A 24,328-nucleotide genomic window follows, 5' to 3' on the forward strand; every position below is an offset into this window, starting at 1 on the left:
AAAAAAAAAACCACCAGAACAGGCACAGGCTGCATTTGAACTGTCACACACAAATGTATACATTGGCACAAGCCCCTGTCCCACGTGGAAGCGGCACTGGAGCAGCACAGGCTGAAGGATTTCCTCTGGAGCACCGAGTGCAGCCCTGCTCCTCCTGACAGGCACATGGAATGGAGACACTGGAACGTGAATCCACGGCTGTTCCTAAAGCAGTGAGTATTTCCATTGACAGTAATGAAACAAATCATTGATTCAATGAACAAATTTAGCTGGTTGACAATTTTCATGCAGTTAAAGACGATGACTCCTTCAGATCAGGTTGAGATTTTATAAACATTCACATTCTGTAATGAGCTTTCACAGTTTGAGAGAAGGGGCTGATCCTATGCAGAATTCCATACACAAAGCATTTAATTTATTTTTTAAAAATTTCCAAGTGTTTAAAACACTGCTGAAGTTCCACCGATAGTACCTGATGTACTATTGAACATGTAAAAGTCTCTGCACCAAAAATGAGTTTGCTTTGATAAACACTGGTTTTAAACAAGAACCTGGAGGTAAAGAACCATTCCAGAAGGGAAAAATGAGGGAAAGGAGCAATTCTCTGCAGGAGCAAGGCTTGTAGGGGTTTACCTGGCATGTTTATCTTCTTTTCCCAGGTTCATGTTTAACTCATCTCTGACAGAGAAACGCATCAGCAAAATACTCTTAATTTTTCAATTAAAAAAAAAAAAAGAAATCATGAAACAAAAGGGTTTCCCACCCCCCAACCCTTCCCAGTTCCTAAGTCTGAAGAGGAGGAAATTAATAAAAACATAAATGGCTGCTTTAAAATATACCAAGTAAAAACTGAATTTGCTAGTAACCATTTGCAGGAGAGGCAAAGTAGCAGTTATACAAATTACACAACATCTATGGTAATCCTTACATTAGTATAAAGTGATTTCACTGAAGGAATTATTTCAGTATTTCACATTACAGTTAAGATAGAAGGTCTGGCAAACGCTGAGCCCTCGGTAATAGCTGCTATCCTAGATTACACACGACAGTTTTAAGAAAGGACCCTTAAATGATCTACATCCGTAACATTATTGGCCTTAAAAATAAAAAATAAAAAGAATCACTTGCAATACCTCACAGAATCTTCATGTTAAAGCACGACCACCTGTAAGAGTCCTTGTCAAATAACCTGCAAATGATGGAGCCTCTGCTGCGAGTGCTCAACCTCCCACCTGTGTGACCTGGCACCAGTCGCTTTCAGCTGAGAAAAGAATTCAAGTAAGACTGAGCTGTGCTGGCTCCCTGGCCGTGGCGCTCATGTGCTCGAGGTCCACACGTGCATTTGTTTGGCTATTTGGTGCACGTAACCGATGTCAGGCCTTTGATCTGGGTCGGGGTATATGCACATGCTGACCAGCTCCCGCAGCTGCAAGACAGCAAAACAGGCACACGTGAGGGAATCTGCTGCTGTCTCCCTGGAAAAGGCTGCGGGAATGTCTGCCCGAGCTCTGGAGGCTGCGCCAGGGGAGGGGAACCTCTTCAGTGCAGATGTTGCTGGGCAGAATCCAGGCATGTGTCTGTCACATGTCTGTGTGTCCCACCTTCAAAAGAGCCAGGAAGAACCTTTTCCACCAAGTCTTAACTAATGATTTAAATCTTCCCCAGCCCCAAAATACTTTACATCCTGGAGGAGGACCCAGCCTGTGCAGCCAGGACTGGGGAGAGCATAGGACAGAGGGAGGCACCAGTGGCACAAGCAGCACGCAGAGAAGGAAAGGAGGAAACCAGAGATCACTTCCAAGATGTGACTGAGGTGGGAGGTGAGGAAGGACCTGCCAGTAAAAGGGAACTGAGGGAAGGGGGAGCCCGAGCAAAGCTCTCAGGAGCAGCAGCTGTGCTGCCCCTCCTACAGCCAGCACTAAACCCGCTCAAGCCTTTCAGCATAACGAGTCTGACCAGCACCTGTGTATCTTAAGCTCCTGGACACAGCTATGAGACCCTGGTGCTTCCTGAAAAACCTTTATAAGGAAGAGAAACTGGTCATTGATTATGTTTAATAAATAAAATGCAGAAGGGCTGGAGTCTCCCCACCTCCCAGCCCTCTTTATTGTGCACATGAAAGATTGTAGCTTTTAATTATACAGACACTGAAAGCTGCTCGTACCCCTGAGGCACCAGGAAAAACAGCCTTGAGCCTCTGATCTTCTCACATCCTCCCAGTAGCCACAGTGCCAATTATTTTACCGGTAATTAAAAGCATGGCCATAGAGCTATCAGGCACACAGCTTCAGCCGCATTAACAAACATACCCGAGGTTTCCAGCTCTGGATGGTGCTCCCAACCCAGACCTGCTGCCTGGCCCTGCCCCATTCTCTGGTGACTTTGACCAGCTCAGGGCAGGGACATTGCTGCCTTCATAACCCCAAGGACTGAACACGTTATCAGTCCTGACCACAAAACTCCCACAAAAAACTGAAAATGCTTCTAGAGCTCTGCCCAGGGCCTGTGCTATCAGTACCATTTGTCCAAACAGTAGCTGTGCTCCCCCCTGTGCATGCAGCACTGACACAGCCCGGGCTGTTCTGTCCTCACAAGCATTCAGCAGCACCTACAGGACCCAGTGGGCTGGGCCTCGATCAGCAGCTCCAGTTACCAGCAAATTTGTTCCCAATATGGAAAAGCAATCCTGGCTGGATCCCAGCTCCTCCTCCCGCTTCCAGCAGCCTGCAGTTGCTCACAAGGGGATCTGGACTGGTTGAGGTACAAAAGGCCACAGAGGAGAGGAACCATCCGGAAAGGAAATTAAAGCAGGGGCTCTGCCCCAAACACTGCCTTGTTCTTGTTTCTTGTTCCAAGGAACCACACTGGATGGTGCTGGTGCTGGAGCCCTGTTCTAATTCCCTGTTCGTGCTGTTCCAGTGAGCACCAGCAGCAGCTGAGAAGCCACAGGCACAGCCTCCACCAGCATCCCGTTAATAGTTCATGAACCATCTGCAGTTCTCTGGGACCCGGCGCCTTTGAGCGCTAAACCATCCTTCTCACCCCGACTGTATCACTGCACTACACACACTCCTTAGCACTGCCAGAGGGAAGCAAACAGACAGTAATTGTAAAGACAGGAAACACATCTGTCAACTTACACTAATTCCTGCTGCCAACAGGCATACCCTGAAATGCAAGCTGCAGCAGCACGGCAAAGGCCCGGCAGAGCCGGGCGCTGCTATGGAGCATGGGGCAAAAATACTTTAAAATTCACTTCTACAGAGTAGTTCTAAAAGCATTGTTTTGCATGAGTTACTTGGCAGGAAAAATGAAGCAAAAAGTGAAGTGTGGTGCAGGGTCCCTCCCAGGGTGGAGGCCAGACCGGCTGCGCTCGGTATTTCCCGGCATCCTGCCTCCTCCTCAGGATGCTGAGGTAGAGTGAAACAAAAGCAAAACCCCATAGGATATAGTGAACATTTAGAATTCCATTAGCCATTTCCTTTCAAATAGAAGGCAACTGTAAGGAATGAGGAGGTTAAGGAAAACCAGCTGCTTTGTGTAGGTGAGGCAGAAAAAAGTCAAGCTCATCTCGAGAGGCCCTGAGGAAACCCAACACACGTCTGCAGCTGGGACATTGCGTTTATGCACTGGTTCAGATGCTGCCCCCCATCCCTCATGTTCAGACACAAAAACCTGGATTTAAAAACCCCCCATGCAGCTGCTGTAGAGGTGCTTATTGCACTAAACTAAATGGCTTTTTCTCTTAAAATGAATCCTTCCCCACTTCGTCACACACTGAAGATTTCATAAAAAGACATAGTGCTCTTTTGTGAAATGTTTTACAGGAAAGGAAACAAGGAAGGGGCTTTCCCATGGCTCACTGCTGGTTTCTGCCAGCATCAGAGACTTTCAGTTTCACAATATTCCCCACATTAAGAAATCTTTTTTGTCTTGATTTAGCTTGTCAATATTCAGACACCACAAAAGTAATTTGTTCAGCCAGGTATCCAGGACCCCCTGGCCATTCCCTGTTCTTCCCTAGATGTGGGGGGTTCTCCTGGGTTCTCTTTCCCTGTGCCTGGAAAAACTTCACTGCACCTTCCCATTCCCCTACAACCACACTCCCAACTTACCTTTTCAGAATAATGTTCAGCTGGAAGAGGTGGGTAGTCACATTGCTCTATTTTTTGGCAAAGAGAAAACAGGTTCATTTTATCTCCATAGAAGGGACTTTGCAGAGCTGCCATCTGGAGAGAGAAAACCAGAAAATGTTTCAGAAACAAAGGATTTGAGAGCCCTCGGTGCTGCCAGTTTCCAAGAGCCAATTCTGTTCTCTGCCAATGAGCAGAGCAAGGGATGCTGCTGCTCCCAGCCCAGGCTGCTCCAAGACCCCAACAGCTCTGCAGCCCCTGTAGGGCTGCTGCCAGGCTCTGCCAGGCTCCCCAAGGAAAAAAAAACCAAGAAATGGGATGCTCAGACCACCAGCCCATCAGCAAGAACTCAGCTGGCTCTAAGACAACTCTGAAACCCTCTCAGATACAATCATCTCTCTCTATCTTTGGACATTTAGCTGCTTAGAATATGAAGAATCTTGTAAGCATGAGCAATGTACTTCATCTTTAAAAAAAAAAACACCCAAAACAACCTCAAAAGGAATGTATCTCCTGCTGGAAATCTGCTGTTTAGAAAAGAGTATCCCAGGCAGATTTGAGAACAAAACCACTGAAAATGTTCTTCATCAATCTGGTCCTTTTCCTCTTTCAGTTTCATCCCAGGGCCAGCTGAAGTTATTGTTTCTCACTACAGATTAAGGGGGTTATTTGATAATTAATGGTCTGTTGCTCATTACCTGTGCAGTGGAAGTGTCTGGAGAACTCTGGCTCTTACTGACACACCGTGAGCTCCCAGCAGAATTCAAGAGAGCCAATACCAAATCCTCCAGTCTATTACCCCGCAGCGAGGAACCAAGATTGATGGATTATTAGTGATTACAGAGAAGCAGTTTTGTTTGGGCTGGATTCCCAGAGGCACTGCAGGAAGGGGCTGCAGCCAGGGGGTGTTACCAAAACCTCACCACCACTAACACACATCCAAGTGCTCAGCAATGCAGGACACACCAAGTTAACTCGGTTTAAAACATACATCTATCTTTTAAAGAATTTGAAGTTATTATGTTTCTTCCTCAGTCCTCACCACTATCAGGAGTTACACTAAGTTACTCCTCACAAACCCACAGACCTGAGGGTGAAGAGTCTCCTGACAGGATCCCAAAGAACCCAGCATTGGGCGAGAACATTTGGAACATTTTCTGAAGGCAAAAGGTGAAGTGTCACTGATACTTCATTACTGTCATCACAGTAGTAGGAGAAAAATTACAGAGTCCAATTAGAGACTCTAGTCCCCAAGTAGGAGTGATAGCAAACGTTCTCAATCAGTTAAAACAAACTGGAGAACCCAGCACAGACTGTTCCAGGGAGAGCACTAATGGGGGCATTAGGGAAAACACAGAAAGCAAGCAAGGGTTAAACAAGTCTCCAAGATCCCAATACACACATCAATAATGCCTGGGAGGTTGAGAGAGGTTTTCCAATTCCCATTAACTTTTCATTCCAGGTTTAGTAAAGTGCTCATGTGCAAAGGGAAGGAATGAAAAGGAAACACTGTAGGGTTCAGGATGGTAAATGCAGGGAATTAAAGTGGAAAGAGAGAGCACCCAGTTGTGACTGCAGCAGTCAGGGCTGCAGGGCCATGACCACAGGCACTCCAAGTACCTCACTAACTGCAGTTTGTGATGCTACGTTGGGGTTTGCTCCTGACATTTTGATTAGAGCAATTACCCCAGGCCAGGCAGATCTCCATGGAAAACGCCCACCACGCAGCATGACTGGTTCAAACATCCAGGGATGGGAATCCCTGTTAGTGTTTAAATTGATCGTCTTGCCAGAACTGCTGAAGTCATTGCTTGTAGCTACATTCTGGGAATTAACAACTTATTTTTATCCCCTCCAAGTTATCTTGCTGACAGATATCTACAGGAAGTGAGGGATGAAGACAGTTACTACTATATTGATAAGATTTAATAAAAATCACTGTATGATTATCAATGTCAAAGTTAAGTGGTGCTATGTGGCATCATGTCCCAAAGCCCTCAATGTTCCCTAAGTGGATTCCAGTGGACACACGTGTCTCTGAAGGCAATTTGTACATTAAATCTCTCTGCAGCTTATCTACACAATCTATCTGGAGAAATATCAGAAGTGACTCATACCCAAACAAGCATCCTTTCCTTACTTCTAAGCCAAATAGAAAAACATTCTCCTTGTAAGACATTAGAGCAGATAAAACAGTTCCTTCAAAGACATGCAGATCTGATGCTTAATTTTCAAAATTCTAGAAAGTTTAAGAAGTCAAGTAGTTGTTTAACTCCTGAACATAGAATTGGTACCTGTCCAGTCCTCCCTGGAATCTGCAATATCTCACAGCTCCTGTTCCCTAAGTTAAGGCTTACCTACGTAGGAAGGAAATTTAAAATCGCTTCACATGCCAAATCTTTCAGATGTTACCGTAGTACTGCTACTCCTACCAGAGAATTATGTTTAGTGTGCAATTAATTCAGCTTCTTGAAATACAAGGAGTACCAAGACTCCTGTGCCATAAGGGGACCATATTGCCTGCAACAAAAACATATCTTAGCACAACGCTAAATATTTCTCTCTGCATAAATCTGGAATCCCATCTCTGGGAGCTCAGCCTGGAGTGACTCAGAGCAACCCAGCACTGCAGCAGCACCCGAGTCCAGCTGGGGCCACCCCGACTGCTCCCAACAGACCTGGCCAGGCCAACACCCCAGGGCAGGGCCACCAGCCTCAGCTCAGAGCCTTACAGATGTTACAGAAAATTTACTTTTATCCCCTTATGTCCTACAATGTTTGCTTAATGAACCAGCTGAAGTGCATGCTCAGCTATAAGTAGTTTCCACATCTGATGCGCTCACAAAATTAATTACATTTCTGTTTATTCTCTAATTTAGTGTGATTACCAAAAGTTGTGTTGAGAAGCAAAATGTCATCAGTTCTCATAATGTGTTAACAAAGAGGATGTGAACAATATTCTTGACTAAATATCCCAGAGATTTTTAATTCTCTGGGTGGGGATAAAAGCTTTCTAAATGCTGGCATGCACTGTTGCTTGAATAGGAAGAAGCATCCATCTACAAAAATATTTCGATTATAAAGGAGTACAATACTGTTTGATACCCTTTGATCCCTGCTAAAAATTACATCACAAAGCCAAAAGCACAGTTACAAAATCATAACACTTATTTTTAGAATAGATGTAACAGCTTTTAAGAACCAATTGCACACTGGACAGTTCATCCAAATGTGTCTGCTCTGAGTCTGTGCCTCAAGCTGTAAGACAATGTACAATTAGAAAAACTTCCAGCCATAATGTAGTAGTTAGAGAGACAGATTTTACATTACATAAAACCTCTGTTTTTCTTTATTGGAAGTTTACAAAATTAAAATACTGCAATTGGTCAGAACTCCATCTAAGAAACCAGTAAGTTGCATTCAAATGAATTTGCTATTTTTGAAACAAATGCAGTCAGGAAAAGCTCTGAGTATGCTGCCCTAGCAGAACTCTGCTCCCAGCAGGAAGGAGGGATGCAGTGAGCTGGCTTTTCATGGCTTCATCCTCCACTTCTGCTGTGACCCAAATTAACTCTGTGCAAGTGCTGGGTGGCACAATCCCTTCATGCATGCTCAGAAGGTGCATGACAACCACAAAACAAAGCTTTTTCTAAGGATTCTCAGCAAGTTGACTACAAGCAGTCTGATCTACTCAATTCCTGTCCCAAACCACGTGGTTCTGGAAAACCCAGGGGGAAAAAGTGAGAAGATACTTGCCTCGTACAATAAACAGCCCAAAGACCAGATATCAGACTTAAAGTTATAGCCGTTCTCGTGTATTCGCTCTGGGGACATATAGTAGGGAGTTCCCACTGCAAAAACAAACAAACCTGGGGTTAATGTCTTCCAGGTGACTGTGCAACCTGTGTCATACAGAGAGAGACTTCATTAAAGGCTCAGGTGTAGCACAAATTGCTGATTAGAACCAGACATCACATACAGAGCAGAGAATGGTGAACATGGTTGAAAATACCTTCTGTTTTTCTGACATGTGGGAAACGTTTTGCTTCCCTTGCAGGCTCCCAAGAACCTTCAGAGTGTCTTGGATGGGCAGAGCCACTGGAAGGGATCATCCCCTTGGCTCTCCAGACTGCTCTGGGGGTCTTGACTGTGACACTGGAGCAGGACTCAGGGCCAGCACGTGTTCACCTAACAGGGCACAGAGTGTCACAGGGGCACCTCTGACAGGTCACCAGGACTGCAGGGGACACACTAAGCCCAGCACCAGCCAGGAATGCAAAAACTGTCTGAAAAAACCAAGATACTCATTCCAAACTTTAAAACCCTGCTCCAACTTGCAGTTATGTCAGAAGCTGGAAGATTTCTATGTACTTTCAAAAGTCTGTATTTTATCAAAAGAAATTTGCTCAGTATTTTGGACAGAAGTTACAGGAAATTATTAATAAATTCCTTACCTCAAAAAGGTTATTTTTTAAATCCTAAATAAGTTTCAGTTATGATACCGAAAATACAAGACATCCTGGCAGTCTCAACTACATCAAATAATCCTCAGATACATCATTTATTAAAACATCGAAGGACTGTATATGCTCTTTTCTCCTGCTTCCCCTGCTTGTCTGTCCCCTGTCAATTTTTATTTTTTTTTCCTTTTGGCATTCCAGTTTATCCTTCTCCTAATTAAAGACCTTTCCTCGCAAGATGGCAAATGTTTAATTTGCCTGTAACATTCAGTTTACAATTTCCCCATTTGAAATGCTGCCTGAAGACAGCTGAAGGACTAATAAGCTGAAGGATGATGCTGGAGGTGGAAGAACAGCCACCACCTTCCCCAGCACTCCTATGGAGGATCACTGTGGGAAACAAATGAGTTCTGGGACACAAACCAACAATCTTGAGAGGTAAAACCCAGGCCCTGGCACCTGCACAGGTGACCCAGCACAGAGAAAGTAATTTATTTGGACCCTCAAGATGTTCAGCAATCAGCTGCCCTGTGTGATGAACTCAGCTCACGCTTTCAGGTCACTCACTTCAGAAATTAGTTCCCTTTTAATGTGAAGTATACTCTAATGAGAAGTTACATTTTTGCAAATCCTATGAAAACTACAACACAGGAAAAGTAACACAGGGAGATCACTTTGTTTCCATGCTCAGAAGGCACAGGTCAGCCTGGCACAGCCCCAGACCTGGCTGGGTTTAATTGCCCTTGACAGGCCCCTGTGTAGGGAGGAGATCAGAGCCCTGCCAGTAGCTCAGGATTTTTACTGGACTACACAGAGAAACTTCCCAGGACGCCAGGAGCAGACAGGATTCATTCAGAGGCTTTCCATGGCTCTGTCCCATGTGCATGCAACACCCACACGATGGGCAGTACAGCTCTCCAAGTAATTCCCACACATCTGCCAGGTTTCTGTACAAGAACTGACTTGGCTGGGATAGCACTGATTCATTTTCCTGCTTAAAAATATACAGCTGCAGAAGAAACGATGATTCATTCCAGGAAGTTGTGGAAGACACTTCTGGAAGCCCCCACTGAGAAGCAGCGCAAGACACTTCCCACCTGCAACTCCTCCTTGCTGCTGCTCTGCCGGCCGTGCCAGGAGCTCTGGGAGCTGTGGAGCACCCGGCTGGCAGGAGGAGCAGCAGCCCCACCTCTGCCCCCTCGGCTCCCTGAGGTGCCAGGGGAGCCGTGGCTGCTCTGGCACTCCGTTATTCCAGGTCACTGCATGGGCACCTTGGAGCAAATAACAACGTGGGGGCCCCGGAGCCGGGCCCCGCTGCCGCGGCTCTGCCCCACTGTCGGTTCCGATCACGCCTCCGGTACCGTGCCAGCGGTGACAGGGCTGTGGCAGGGCAGTGGCAGGGCAGTGGCAGGGCTGTGGCAGGGCAGTGGCAGGGCTGTGACAGGGCAGTGGCAGGGCTGTGGCAGGGCTGTGGCAGGGCAGTGGCAGGGCTGTGGCAGGGCTGTGGCAGGGCAGTGGCAGGGCAGTGGCAGGGCAGTGGCAGGGCAGTGGCAGGGCTGTGGCAGGGCTGTGGCAGGGCAGTGACAGGGCAGTGGCAGGGCAGTGGCAGGGCTGTGACAGGGCTGTGACAGGGCTGTGACAGGGCAGTGGCAGGGCTGTGACAGGGCAGTGGCAGGGCTGTGACAGGGCTGTGACAGGGCTGTGACAGGGCTGTGGCAGGGCAGTGGCAGGGCAGTGGCAGGGCAGTGACACGGCTGTGGCAGGGCTCAGCGCGTCACTGGCCCCGCTCAGGCGGGCACCGGGCCGCTCCAGCCCATTAACGGCTCCGGGAGCGCTCCACGCCTCAGCTCATCTCGCGGAGTCCACCTTGCACATTTACCTATCATTACTGTGGTCTTGTCAGCAAATGTACAAACAAGCAGGTCTCTGCGTTTCAGAACCGATGCATTCATTTTTAAATAACTGTCATGATAAAAGACTGACAAGGCCAATTCTCTTTATGGCCTGTCCAACATTACGTGGGAACCTCCTGTAATGAGCATCTTCTAGAAAACTGCACAAGGCTTCCAGTGCAATCAGTCGGGGCTCACCATTGCATCCCATTAGTCAATTTGACAAGAACAGTCTAATCCCAGACTATTAATCAGAAACTTTCTTCAGCATTTGCCCTGCTGAAAATACAAAATATTGCTCAGATTCAACATTATTCACCCGGTGGTAGAGTAATGCATTTGAAGTTATAAAAACCATAGGGTAGATTCTGGTTAAGGAAAGAGTCTCTTGCTCTGTTCCTGGAAGTTGGAGCTCTTCACTTGAACATCAGCCACTTCAGTGATGCCAGAGAATTCCTGCTCTCCCAGCACTGCTCACGGGCAGCTACAACAGTCTTGGCATGGTTGCAACATCCAAGGTAGGGAAATGCTAATTATTCCCAGTTAAGGTTAGGAGCAGAGTCTCTTATTTCACCAGGAAAACACAAAGGCAGCGGTGGCAAAGTTATTGCAGAAATGGAATTCAAATTCCATTCCTCTCACATGTGCAAACACAGCTCAGCCACGAGCGATGCTTCCCAAGAAACTCATCCCTGCTCCTCCCCTGCTCATGGGCACAACCAAATCTGATTCACACTTTTAGGAGGCTCTCAGAGTCTCATTCTCTGAGTTTGATGTAACCCAAACAAGCCTTGCACAGCAGAGTCTCTCCCACACCTTCACACAGACTGCATTAGACTGAAGTCAGTGCAGAATATTTTCAGATATTTTTACAGGCTCTGTACATTGAGGTTTTTAAATGCCTACATGCAAAACAAAAAACTGCCCAGTTTTTCAAATGGCAATAAAGTTTTTCCAGAACTTAGCTTTAACATGAGCAACACCAGTGCATGTTCCATGAACACACATACGGCTGAGAAAAGTATCTGAGGATGTTTTAGTGCTATCTGGCCATTCAAACACAGCAGGGAAGCAATTCTGCTGGAAAATGAGTCTGGATCTCTCACCTGGCTCATCCTCTCCATCCACACTTGTAGGTTACCAAGAAAAACATCCAGCCTTGTTTAAAAGGAGTCAAGTTCTCAAGTATTCCTTTCTAAATTTTTGCATTCTTTGGGGTGTATTTCCAACAAGGCACCTCAGGTCTTTTCCCAGGAGAATTTTGGAACTAGCTGAAGTAGAACTGTGCAGACTTTAAACTCCTTCAAATTTCTGTGTGAAGTGCCCCCACTAATTTTCATGGGGGAAGCAAAAACAAAAAAGCAGATGAAATCTACTTTTAGAGAAAAACAATATCTATTTTGTGCATAATATTGCACCTGTTGCCCTAAGCTCTTTTTTTTTTCATTATTACTATTGAATCACACAACCCTACCAAAGGGTTCTTTTACAGTTCTGTGACTGGGTTGGGTTTTTTGGTTGGCTGGTTGGGTTTTTCACATGTAAACAGTACAATGCACCTGCAGCAATTCTGCATCTCTCTTTTCTTCCACAAACACTGTACTAGAGGCAAGCCAAGAATTCGAAGCACACACAATATTGGCCAGTGACATTTTCGGTGGATTTCTTGTGTCCATTTTGTTCTTACCCAGTCCTGATTACCAACCCCTCCAAGCCCTGGGATTTTGTTTCAGATGGCAAACTGACTTGGCAAGGAAAAGAAAAAAAAAAAGGCAGACAAATGGTCCATTTATTGACGAGCTCTTCAGTTCCTCCCTGTTCACCCTCACATCCAAGCAGGAACCAGAAGGAACGTGTAACACCCCATGTACTCCAATCCAGGGCTATTGGCACGTTCTAAACTGGGAAGATTTGACTTACGTGAATCTCCCAAAAGGAAAATCTGCTCCAAGTATATTCTTGTCCAAGAATAAATAATAAATCATCTGCTCCAAAACAAGACTACTCTGTGTAAAATTGGTTTCTTTTGGGGTTTGGTTGGTTGTTTTTCTTATTCCTCTTGTTTCTTCAAAATGTAAAGCCAGTCAGGAGCTCTGGATAATGCCAAGTTCATTTGGCTAAAAATGGACATTACACCAGTTCTCAAAAAAGTTATCCATTGTAATATTAATGGAAATTCTCTGAATTTGTTACAGCTCCCATTAAAACAAGAGCTACCAGCTTAATGTTAAGTTTACCAAAGTATCAAATAAGGGAAGGTAAACCACCATGTTGTAATAAGTAGTAAAATTCACCTCAGCTACACCCAGTCCCTTTAAAACATGAATTTGCTGCTAAGGCTTGTCCAGGAAGAGCTCATCCTTGTGGAAAAGCATCTCCTGTCTTCTCTCCAGGGAAAAGGGGCATTGGCAGCTGAGGCAGCACCCTGTGAACTCCTGCAGCCCCAGCCGGTTCCTGCTGCCTGTCCCAGCGCTGCGAGAGGCTGGAGGTGTCCGTGCTGCCCCTCTGGCAGGAGTGCCTCTGGCAGGAGTGCCCGTGGAGGTTTTCCAGGGGCCAGGGCTCTCCCTGCCCCACGGTCTCCGTCTGCCCTGGTGCCGCTCCCGGCTCCCGCCGGCGCTCGGAGCACGGCGCTCGCCGGCATCTCACGAGCTGTGTACAGGCAAATCTTTCATTTTTCTTTCATTACCTCGGCATGTACTGTCACTTAATTTTTATGTATGCAATCCTTCCTGACAAATATGATCTGCTGCCTGGTAATTCATCTGACGTTCATTCTGTTCCTTGCTCTAATTACGGCTCCGTTCCCGCCGCGGCGGCGGGCGCTGCCGAGCCCCTGCTACACCTGTCAGCCGGGTCGGGACTGCCTGATGGCCTTTCATGCCAGTCTGCTGCTAGCAAATACAACCAAAGGGAGAAATGAGATGAATATATTTGCATAAGCCACACATTCAATTCATGGGTCAGCAGCCAGAGAAATGATGGTTCAGGGCGGTTGCCAGGGCAACGCAGCACCGGGAAGGGCCCGGGCTCTGCGTCGCAGCCCGGCCCGCGCGGCCGCCCCGCTCTGGTGTGGGTGATCGGCCCTCACAGCTCCTTCAGCCAATGTCTTAATTAAACCAAACCCAAGATCAGTCCATTTCCTGCTGCTACAAAACCTCTACCTCTGGCAAATTATCAAAAAAATAGAAAGAAGCTTCACATCTGCGTATTTCCTGATTGTTAAAATATTCTTATTCACTTGGATCCAAGAACTGCTGGAAATGGAGATGTGTCCATCCCTCCCACAACCCCTCCAGTCTCACTCACTGCTGCTCCCTCAGTGTCCTGCACCTCTCACCTGTCTGCAGGATGCTGCTGCTGTGAGGAAGGGCAGGGTTTGTGCACCAGGGACTGAGCTCTTCCTACTCCAGCTTTCTCAATTAAGAGAGAGCAGCCCTGGTAAAGGTCACAAGCTTGGCTTACATGTGCAGCCAGTTTCCAAGCCCCAATTTATTCTTATTAATATAATAAGTGCAGCAGTCAAACTGGATAAGATCATATAATTAGACATGATCATATTTTGGCCTGTTCAGATGATGTGATTTTAACTTCCTGTGAAAAGGATTTATTTTCATCTATTAAGTATGGTGGGGATATATCCTAGGACAGCTTTTGATACAAAGGGAAATCTGAAATCTCCTATTTTATGAAAATAAGCTATAGAAATGCCTCCTATCTTTTAAGCACATACGAAACAAGGCAGGTAGCCCTGTGCTGCTGGCCAGTATCCACAATGAAATTTGTTCACATCTAAGAAAGGATTCAGCAAGACACACTCAGCATTGGAAATTGCACAAACACAAATAGCAAAACAAGTATCATGTGTTCCAAAGTCAGCTGAGTCAGTTCGTTTAAAAGAGCTTAAATATTGCACCAAAAGCCAAAGTTCCTTCACTGCTCAAAAAATTCAGACCCATTAATAAAAATGGAAAATCAGCCACCTCTCAAGAGGTTACAGACACAATTATGAAATACTTTATACTGTAAGACTTGAAGAATGAACTGCATAACTATGCAATTTTCTATAGCACTAGAATTAATGTTAACGGTAAAAATGAGGAAGACAACCTTGAGATATGTGGAAGATATGAAGAAAAGCTGGATATTTAAAACATAGGCCAGATTTCAAGTGAAGTCCCTTTTTGGGACAGATAAGCCATGAGAGCTCACCCACCTCAGGCAGTCCCAGCCCCAGTCAGGGCAGAGTCCTGAACAGCAAAGGTAAAAAGGTGAAAGGTGTTGGGAGTAACACTGAATTCCAGCAAGCACAGTGCAAAGTGCTGTCTAGAGTGGAAACACTGCCTTTGCTACGTTTGCTGTAAAACACACCAGGCCAGGCCTTCCAGAAAAAACAGATTTTAAACCAGAAGATACCTATTAATGCCTATGAAGAGCATTTAAAATACAGATGGCTGGAAATGCAGCCCCAATCCCCGGACTCCCACTGGTGTCACCATGGGAGGATGGACACCCTGTGTTTGAACATCAGAGCTGACAGTGCACGCCAGGCCCTGCTTAACGAGTACCAGCTTACCTAAGGAATGTGCTGCAGTGGTTTTAGAACTAAAAAACCGGCCTAATCCAAGATCTCCCAGCTTCACCACCCCTGTGGCTGTTATAAACACGTTGGCTGGTTTTATGTCTGCAAGAAGAAAAAGGTAAAAGGTCAAAGCCACAAAAGGTTATTTGGTTCTAATGCTGCAATAGAAGCATTGCCTGGAGCGCTCACGGTACAAAGAGGCTCGAGCAGAACCGTGTTTCTTTACAGCTTTGATAGGCTCAATCTTCCAAGGCTTCAAGCTCTGCACAGACACAAAAATCAGAGTGTACTTCCCAGCACACAAGAAATACCAATGAGGGAAAATGTAGAAAACAGCTCAACAGAACAGAGCCTCTTTAACTGCTGGAAATCAAAGAAATGAGCCCAGTTCTCTTTGGGAATGATCACGTTCCACAGGAAACTGCACTGCTCACCACCATCTCCTCATGCAAAGGGTTATTACTGCTCCACATATACATAAATTCTGGGCTCAACACAGCCCAGCTGGTTCATGGAGGGTAGAAATCCCTACACCCCCAGTTTCCCAAGCAGTCATGTCAGAATGGAGTTAGAGGCTCTTTCCTCACGTTAGAGCAGACTCAACATGAGAGGCTCCCCATTTCAGCCACCAATTACAGACCTAATTCAGGTACAAGTGATACACTGCATCAGGGGATGTGTAATAGAGCAAAACTGATACCACACTGCTGAAAAATATAGTGAAGAATTCCTTCCTTCAAAGGAGCAAGGAAATAACAAGCAGCTGAGATGGGTGCTGGTTCCTTTTGGGAAATTTGCATTTCTTGAGTCCAGTCCTTCCCAAAGCACTTCACTGACACTGATAGCAATAGTGTAATTTTTTGGATAGAGCTCAAAGTTATAAGATGTTCTGAGACAAGAGATTTAAAAATAATTAATGAAAATTGAGAACAGGTTATAAGAGCATGGGACATATTTGTATTAATATTTCAGAAAAGCCTGCAAGACAGAAAAACTCTTCTCAACTCTCTAAGGTCACAGCTAATATAATGAAGACTATTTCTTAGAGTTCACTGTATCCAGGAGTCTCAGCATTTTATTTCTGACACTTTTCTAATGGCAAGTTTGACACTTCTACTTAATATCAGTGTCTGGAATACAAAGCAGCTCATCTTCCTAATACCACACTCACTTCGGCCTGAATGCTTTAACAATGAGGCAGAGACAGAAGGAGAAATCCATCTCGCAGGCTCCAGCCTCTCTAAACATGCATTGGCTGAACATCAGCATAATTGTTTTTGAATGTAGGCGCTTACTAATTGGAACATTATATTATTATTCAGTGAAAAGAGACTGAATTAATGTTACCTCTGTGCATCACCCTGCGGGAGTGCATGTGTTCCACTGCACTGCATAACTGCACAAAATATTTCCACACCGTCCTTTCCGGGATTAACCGTTTCTGCTTTTTAAAATACTGTGGGAGGAAATAAATAAAAGATCAGTAAAAAAGCAACATATTTGACTCGTTCCTGGAATTGTGTTAGTCAGCTGCAGGTTGCTCGTGTCTTCCAGATCTGCAGCTGCATGACTTTTCTTCTGATTAGCTTTTAACTCCTCTTTTCTGTGTGGAAACTTCGATGCAGTTCACTAATTAACAACTATTATGAAAAACATGCTTAAATAGGTTTGACATTTTTGAATGGACACAATTATGATTAGCATTAATCTCCTTAATTACCTTGCAAAACATATTTAATGCCTCAAAACAACAAATGTCTCAAATATTTTGCCTTAAGAAACAAAAGACCATTAAAAAACCCCTTGTAAACATTCATTATTGCATTGTCTACTAACAAGGATATAGAAATCTGCTTCCCTTTTTTAAAAGATGGCCAGAGCATCAATAAAGTATCCATGTTTCTTCTGTGATCAGGTAGAATAATATATTCTATTTCATGCACAATAGGAATAGCAAATGAAGGGCACTCTCTAGTGAGACAGAGCCTCCTGATCAGCTGGGTGTGCTCAGGCGGCGCCGAGCGCAGCCGGGCCCTGTCCCAGGGCCCTGTGGTGCCTCTGAGCTCGCAGAATAACGGCAGCACAAAGCAGCACCACGGAGTGCAGCGTGGCCCTGGCTCCCTGTGACACTGACCTCTCCTTCAGCCCACGACAGGAGAGAAGAGCCAGCTGCACACTTCAGGGAAGGCCAAACACGACGGACCTTCAGCTGCTCTCCTTCCTTTGCAGGGGGGCGCACCAGCCGTGCCTGGCACCGCGCTCCGGCATCCCAAACCTGCAGGCTTCGCATCGCTGCTCCCTGGCTTCTCTACAGCCAGAGCATTAACAAAATGCTTCAACACTTCCAGAGGTTTCCCACTGCTCCTCGAGCCCTGCCACACGGGGTGGCACCGGGAGCGCCGCGCGCCCTCTGCCTCGCGGCAGCTGCGCGTCCTTTGCGGCGCACCCGTCACAATTCCCATCTGCAGGAATAAAGGAAGGGAACGGCTTGCTGCCCCTTTCTGCGTCTCGTGCTTTCCCCTCTCAGCACTGACATCTGATGTCCGTTGTCACATTCTCTATTTTATGTGAAATGCTGTTACCAGTTCGTGTTTGACTCAAGCAATGGCAAATTTTCTTTTGCAGATCAGCTGTGAAGGGGCACGACTGTGCAATTCCCCAGGCAGCAAATCTGACAGATTGCAACAGTCTCAACCCAAAACTCGAGAGAGAGCACAGAAGAACTACAGAGGGTGAGGGAGAAAGTGTTATATACACAATAAAATTATTTAATTCTCATTAAAATATTTAAGAGTGGGTATGCAAGACCACAAGTGATAATTTTCTAAATGTCATGTCCAATAAGGTTCGCCTGACATTTACAAGGAAGTCCCAACTCTCCAGTGGTTTTTCCTGCAGCTCTACATCCCTCATAAATAATGCAGGCACCGGGGCGTGACAGAGACAGGCCCTGGGTTTATCACCCTCACACCTTCCCAGGGTTGTCAGTGCTGAAAATCCACACAGGAGCTTCAGCTCCTGGGGAGGGGAGAGGGTGGCACGGAGGGGGCGGTGGGGAAACCACCCCTGCTGCACTGGAGCTGCATTTAGGAGGAAGCTTTTGTTCCCTCTTGGGTTTAGGGCTTGGTATTTTTTTTTTACCTGTTAGAAATTTTAAAAAATTGAATTCCTAGATTTGCATCAGTTGAAAAACTTCATTTATATGACCTTGATAAAAATCAGTGCATCTTCTTCATGTCTGAAGTACAGAGGGAACACAGAGCTGTGGACACTGGAAGCCAGCACAGCCCAGCACTGGGCAAGGCACCAATCCAAGACTCTACCAGTCATGTTTTGGAAAATGTAACTCTTATTATAATGACACAAAGTTATTTTTAAAAATTAAATATCTAACGCTGATAAGCAAATTAACATATTTGTCAATATTTTTAAACTAAAAACTACAGATGTCTAAAAAATACAAGTATTTCACATAATGAAATCTCACCACTCTGTAGGTAAAACTTTTGTAAGCTAAGATTGCAAACTCAGGCCCAGGAAGGTCTCACACAGCCCCAACTCCTGCTCCCACATGGCCCCAATTCCTGCTCTCACAATCCTTGGGTTTTTTCCATCTACGACCACAACCACAAGATGTTTCCCAGGTGGAAAAGGGCAGAACCCAGCAGAAGCCCAAGGAAGCAGCGGGGAGGACAAAGGCAGAGCTGCTGCCCAGGCAGAAGGAGCAGCTGTGCCCCCCAGCTCCCCGAGGCTGAGGCAGATCCCCCTTCCCCTGGAGGGAGGCTGGACTGAGATCTGGGGCTCTCCCCACGGGAGGCTCTGCCAGCTCCCACCACTCGCCCAGGGGCTCTCCTGTGACACCAAGCAGATTTTCCTGGATCCTGCAAATTTAGCCATTGACTATGGACTGAATGGGTAACTTGTTTGACAGCCTTTGGCCTAGTGCCTCATAGCTCTGCTGGCAAAGAAAACAAATCTGTTAATAAGATATTTTAACTGTGACAACAAGGAGGAGGAGAACTTTCCAAACATTCATTTATGATAATTACAGAATAATGATGGCAAAAACCAGGTAAAACATGGAGAGAAGGTTGAGAGTGCTAACAAACATGATATAACACATCTGTTCTCACAAGGGATGTATGTCTAAAGATTAACATGTCAAAGAAAATATAAAAGCAGGTGGTAACAGCTTAACTAAAGCTGGTTTGCAGCAATACAAGTATTCCTAAGAGCAACATAAAAGAAGAACAAGTACTTGAAACATTTTCTCAAACCCAAATCCCCATTGCAAAGAAAGTCAATAGACTTCCTTGAATGTCTTCAGAGTGGCAGACAGGCAATGTGAATAGTGAACCCAACAGTAATTAAATGTCCCCATCAATCATGGACTGAGTAAATCAACCTCGCAAATAACACACGTGTCCCACCACATCTCAGACACTTCCCTCTGCAGCAGTGGCCAGAAACTCAGGGCATGGCCTGGGGTATTTAAAATGCCAGCAGACACTTTGTTTCAGGTCTGGAAGCAACCTACAGGTGTGCAAAACTGCAAGAGGAAGAAATAAGTGCTTCTAACCCAGCTGTGCTCACCCCACTGCCTCAGGTCTGCCCAATCCTGGAAGTCTGCAGCATCTCCAGGATGGACACGTCCTTACCTTAATCATCTGAGAGAGATCCCCAGCATCAGCCAGCTCCAGGACAATGTTGAGCTCATTGTCTTCAATGAAAGAATCCAAATACTTGATTATGTTGGGGTGGTTCAGTTGCTGCAGAGGGAGGGAATGCAAGAGGAACAGTTACAAGCTGGTCAGGACAACTCCCAGACAACACCTGCACCTCCTGGAACCCTCGCTCAAAACGTTCACAGCGGCTGCACCCACAGCCTGGGCTGAGCTCTCCAGACAAATCCTGTGAGAAACAGCATTTCCCACTGCACAGCATCCTGGAGATGTCCTTAGCAAAGAGCAATTCTACCCAAACAGGGTGAAACAACTTCTTCTACTGAAAACTTGCAAAACATTTAAAAGTAATGCCCTGAAGGATGCCTTGTTAAGCAATAACCAATTGTTCCCCCCCATTAAACAGAAACAAACCCCCAACTGTTGGTTCCAGTGCTCAAGGTCTCTTTCCTCCTTAAAAGAGCAATAAAACTAGATTGAAACTTTGAAGGAGGACAATAACACACAAATTGCACATGTCAGTTTATTTATCTGATTATTTATGCTGGCTCCTTCACTAATTTCAGTAGAGCTTTCAGTATAGCTCATTCTTATATTTACAACTGATGCTTGGTTGGTTTTTTCTCCTAGAACCCAAAAATATCACAGATCCTCTTTCTGAATGTAAACCTTGGCATTCTTTTCCTCCATGACTATTGAGCAACTGGCTCATGTTTATCCTTCCCTACAGCCTACAGACTCAGGCTATAACTGCACGAATTTGAACAGAAATCCCTAAAATCACAGGCACAGAAGTAATTATTTAATACTTTCAGAATGAAATTTGCCTAGCTAAACCAAATTTTTAGCCTTTTGCATTTACTAAAAATAGATATTTAAAGTGCAACACATCTAAGTTTTTAATCAAGTATTTAAAATAAGCTACTAAGGCATTAAAATCACTGCTTGTTTTAATCACTTAAGCACACTCTGGTTTCAGAGCCTTTATCTAAATTATCATTTTTCATGTGTGATATTTATACACACACATATACATGACATGTATAGGCAAAACTGCTTTCTCCTTTACTGTGTAAGCTTTATTTGCCAATCTGAAACAATTTGTTTCACAAAACAAAACAAATAAAAAACAAAACCCCATAAAAAAGGAAAAGAAAAAAAAGAAAAAAGCTATTATAAAAATGCCTACCTTCAAGAGGTCAATTTCTTTAATGCAATCTTGCCTTGCCTTGGCATCCATCATTTCAAAAATCTTCAAACACAAAAATACAGAAGATAAAAATGAAACAACAAAACAGAAGTACTTTATACTTTAACAAGCAGTTGGTGTTTCCTTCCCCAGTTTGTACCTCCTCTACTGTAATGAGTATTCACACAATCCCCAGATCAAAGAAAGATCAATGTTTTCTTTATTTTGAAACCACCACAGGGATAACATTGGGGTAAAACTAATTTTAGAACCCATAGGCAATATTCTAAGGAGCACGAAAAATAAAGATACAAGTTTGTGAATTTTCTGCTGTGGTTTTCATTGGTTCAGTTATTATTAATTTCATATAGTAAATAAAAGACAAAATGTTTACTTTTCTCTTTTAAACAAATACAGCTTCCACTGATTTCTCTGTAATAATTAACAATAACTCTGAGCATTAGTATTCATTGTGCAATGATCACTAAGTCACTGGAAATGAGAGTTTGGAGGATCTGTTGAAGGATTAAGGGAAAATTTTGTCAAACAAAATGCTGTTCTGAATACTGCCCAGCACTTCATCCAAGTTTAAAAAATCTACACTTCTGACATCCAAGTTTTCACAAATTTTCTCCAACTCCACCAGCAGGCTCCAGCCTCTTTTCCTTCCACGTTCCTGTGGTTCAGCTGTGCTGGGACAGCAGCTCCTCATGGCACCGGCACCGCCACGGGGCCTCGCTGCTTCACAAATGGAACAACAATTTGGTGAACCCTTTCCACGAGGCAAGAGGGGAAATTCAGCATAAATACGAAAGGGCACCAGAGCTGTGTAATCCTGATGTGGATACAGGGAGCCCCCGTGGGGTGATGGGGGATGAAGGCCCTGCAGGGCAGAGTTTTCTGCCTCTGGATCCCCCGGCAGGCCTTGAAACATCCCCGCGCCACCAGAATCTCACCTGCACTTTCTTCAGTGCCACGGGTTTCCTGTCCAGAAGACAAGTTGCTTTGTAAACTTCGCTGAACTGGCCGCGTCCGATCTTCTTCTCGATCTGAAAATCTGCCAAGGTGCAGCGATACGGGTACGACGTTAAATGTCTCTGTCAAAGGAAAGGCAGTCAGGGAGCTGAACGAGCCACGCGGCCCCTCCTGCTCTCGTGGCCAAGGCTGCAACCTGGGCTGAGCGGGATGGAGAGCAGCCCCACCACAAACACATTCACTCCTCACAGATGGAGCAGTAACACAGGCTGGAGGAAGCCAAATGGCTTCTTTAGAAAGGGAATTAAAGTCTCGCCTTCCGTGTAAGTAACTAATTAATCCCAAACCACTCTCCCTCGCTGCACAGCCTCTCCTCAGCCCTGCCTGCCCGTGTCGCCTGGGAGATGCGGATGCTGCAGCCCAGGTAAACATCCAGCCAGGCAGGGAGACACAGCCCAACGAGGAGCACGGCCTCCAAGGACTGCGACTGCTCCCAAGAGCCCTCCTGCTCTCCTCTGTAATTAGCACGGCTGCCAAACAATGTTTAAAAAAGAAATTATGAAAATTAATTACTCAAAGTTAGCACATGTGCCAAGTAGAACATTTTCGAGTTTCAGCATCTTGAGCTGTTTCAGAGTTTGCACAAAAACCCACAAAAGGAGAAGTTCCCAGCTGGCAGAGCTGGGGTGGGGAAGGGTTTCCCAGGATGAGCCATGGCCGGGGGCCGGAGCACTGCGCGGTGCAAGGAGCACCCATTGCACTGCCAGCTCCTAACGCACAGAGGGGGCTGGGACTGACACTTGGCATGGGGAAAGCTTTCAGCCAGCATCGGGACCTGCAGCTATTTCTGAATCAAGTCCCACAGAAAGAGGAAGGGAATTCCTCCCCATGCTTCCTTCAAGCAGTTCAGGGCATGGCTCCCTTTAAGCACACTCCGGTCTCCCCTATGCTCAAACAAGTCACCAGCTATTAACTGCAATCAAAGTTTGGGTCAGCTCTCAGTGCTCGTGCTGTGCTTGGAATTATGCTGCATTCACAGAGGGAACAAAAGCCAAACCAAAGTTAAAGTCTCAGGATTCACTTCTCCAAGTTTGGCAGTGGACACTATGGAATAAACTGGGAGCATCCTCTCAGTGACGAGGGAACAGTCATCCTACAGTCACCAGATAAAGGCAGAAGGCTGCAATTGCTTTGCTTTACTGTTTACATACATTCCTCTCTAAGTTAGTAAATTATCACCAGAGTAAGGCAACACAGGATGAAAGCAGACAAACAAATATTCCAATTAATCAGCCCCTGCAGCCTCCTCTGTTCAAACTGCTTGCAACCTCTCTTTGCAGGGGTCTGATAAACAGAACCACTGCTCAATACCCATCCCAGTGGATGGGAACACTCAGCTCATCCCAGACAGTGGAGCAAACACCAGTGCCCTGCACTGTTTGCCTGACAAAGCCAGCAACAGTCTGCACACAGGATTTGTCCCATTTGCCCAGTTCCCACCAGGAACATCGCTGCTTCCCAGCTGCTTTACACGCGAGCTGCGAAGAGAGTTCCTTGACCTGTACAGACAAACCACTCTCCCCAGGCAAAACAAAGGTGTCAGCACATAAACCTACAAAGCACTTTTTCCTCATTTGAAAATAGAAAGGAATCACAGCATTTCATTCACCGTGCCCATGTGCCTCCTTAGCTGTTCTTGAGCAGCAAGAAAGTCTGAGCAAAATCTTTTCTAACTTGGAGTCACCGTTCACAATAGAAGCAGCACTTCTAACAACATTTTATGAGGTAAATACTACAAAACTTTTTTTTTTCAGAAAGAAATCGACACTGAAATCAAGGACAATTTCCACTTGCCTTTCCTAATGTGTTCACACCAAAAATGCTTAAGTGTAAATTAATATTTCAAGCACATGCCCAGAAATATTTACCAACTTCTGAACTTGAAAACATAAATAAATGTTAGCCAAAAGCGAGGGGAATATGTCCCAGCCCCTGCTGATGCTGGGGGTGATGCTGCCCATGCCTGGACACCTCTGCTGATGTGTTCTGGCACCGCCAGGACTGCAGCTGCACATTTACATATGCAATGACCTAGATTTGCATGGGCTAGCACAAGCCATCAGACCTAATTAAAGTAACGGAGCTTTCAGAGAGGGCAGGAGATGTTTGATTACAAAACAAACCAGGAATAATCCTCAGGTGAGCCCAAACGGTACCAGAAAGTTCCCTACTGATCACAGGCCACTTTTCCTGATGTTTAAACTTAACCTTCCCTTAACATAAGCAGGACACTCAGCAGAGTCCCCTACAAGGACACACAGAACACCTGAGGAACGCCTTCCTCCTCAGAGTAACACCCCTCTAGTCTGGCCTTACACACATTTCACTTATTTCATCACTTTTGACACGGGGCACTCG

At 45.4% G+C, this 24,328-nt stretch overlaps 1 protein-coding gene across 1 annotated transcript in view; it reads right to left on the bottom strand.

Moving 5' to 3' along the window:
• NEK6 (NIMA related kinase 6) overlaps positions 1–24,328 on the bottom strand; it is a 46,106-nt gene continuing 21,778 nt past the window's right edge. The window contains exons 3-10 of the mRNA XM_058853442.1: positions 21,892–22,032; positions 20,936–20,998; positions 19,723–19,833; positions 16,412–16,520; positions 15,059–15,166; positions 7,890–7,984; positions 4,116–4,229; positions 1–1,426 (exon numbers count right to left, since the gene is read on the bottom strand). Coding sequence (XP_058709425.1) covers positions 1,316–1,426; positions 4,116–4,229; positions 7,890–7,984; positions 15,059–15,166; positions 16,412–16,520; positions 19,723–19,833; positions 20,936–20,998; positions 21,892–22,032 — 852 coding nt within the window. The 3' untranslated portion in view covers positions 1–1,315. The remainder of the gene's footprint in view (positions 1,427–4,115; positions 4,230–7,889; positions 7,985–15,058; positions 15,167–16,411; positions 16,521–19,722; positions 19,834–20,935; positions 20,999–21,891; positions 22,033–24,328) is intronic.

The sequence above is a fragment of the Poecile atricapillus genome, chromosome 20 (assembly GCF_030490865.1).
Source record: "Poecile atricapillus isolate bPoeAtr1 chromosome 20, bPoeAtr1.hap1, whole genome shotgun sequence".
Classification (NCBI taxonomy): Eukaryota; Metazoa; Chordata; class Aves; order Passeriformes; family Paridae; genus Poecile; species Poecile atricapillus.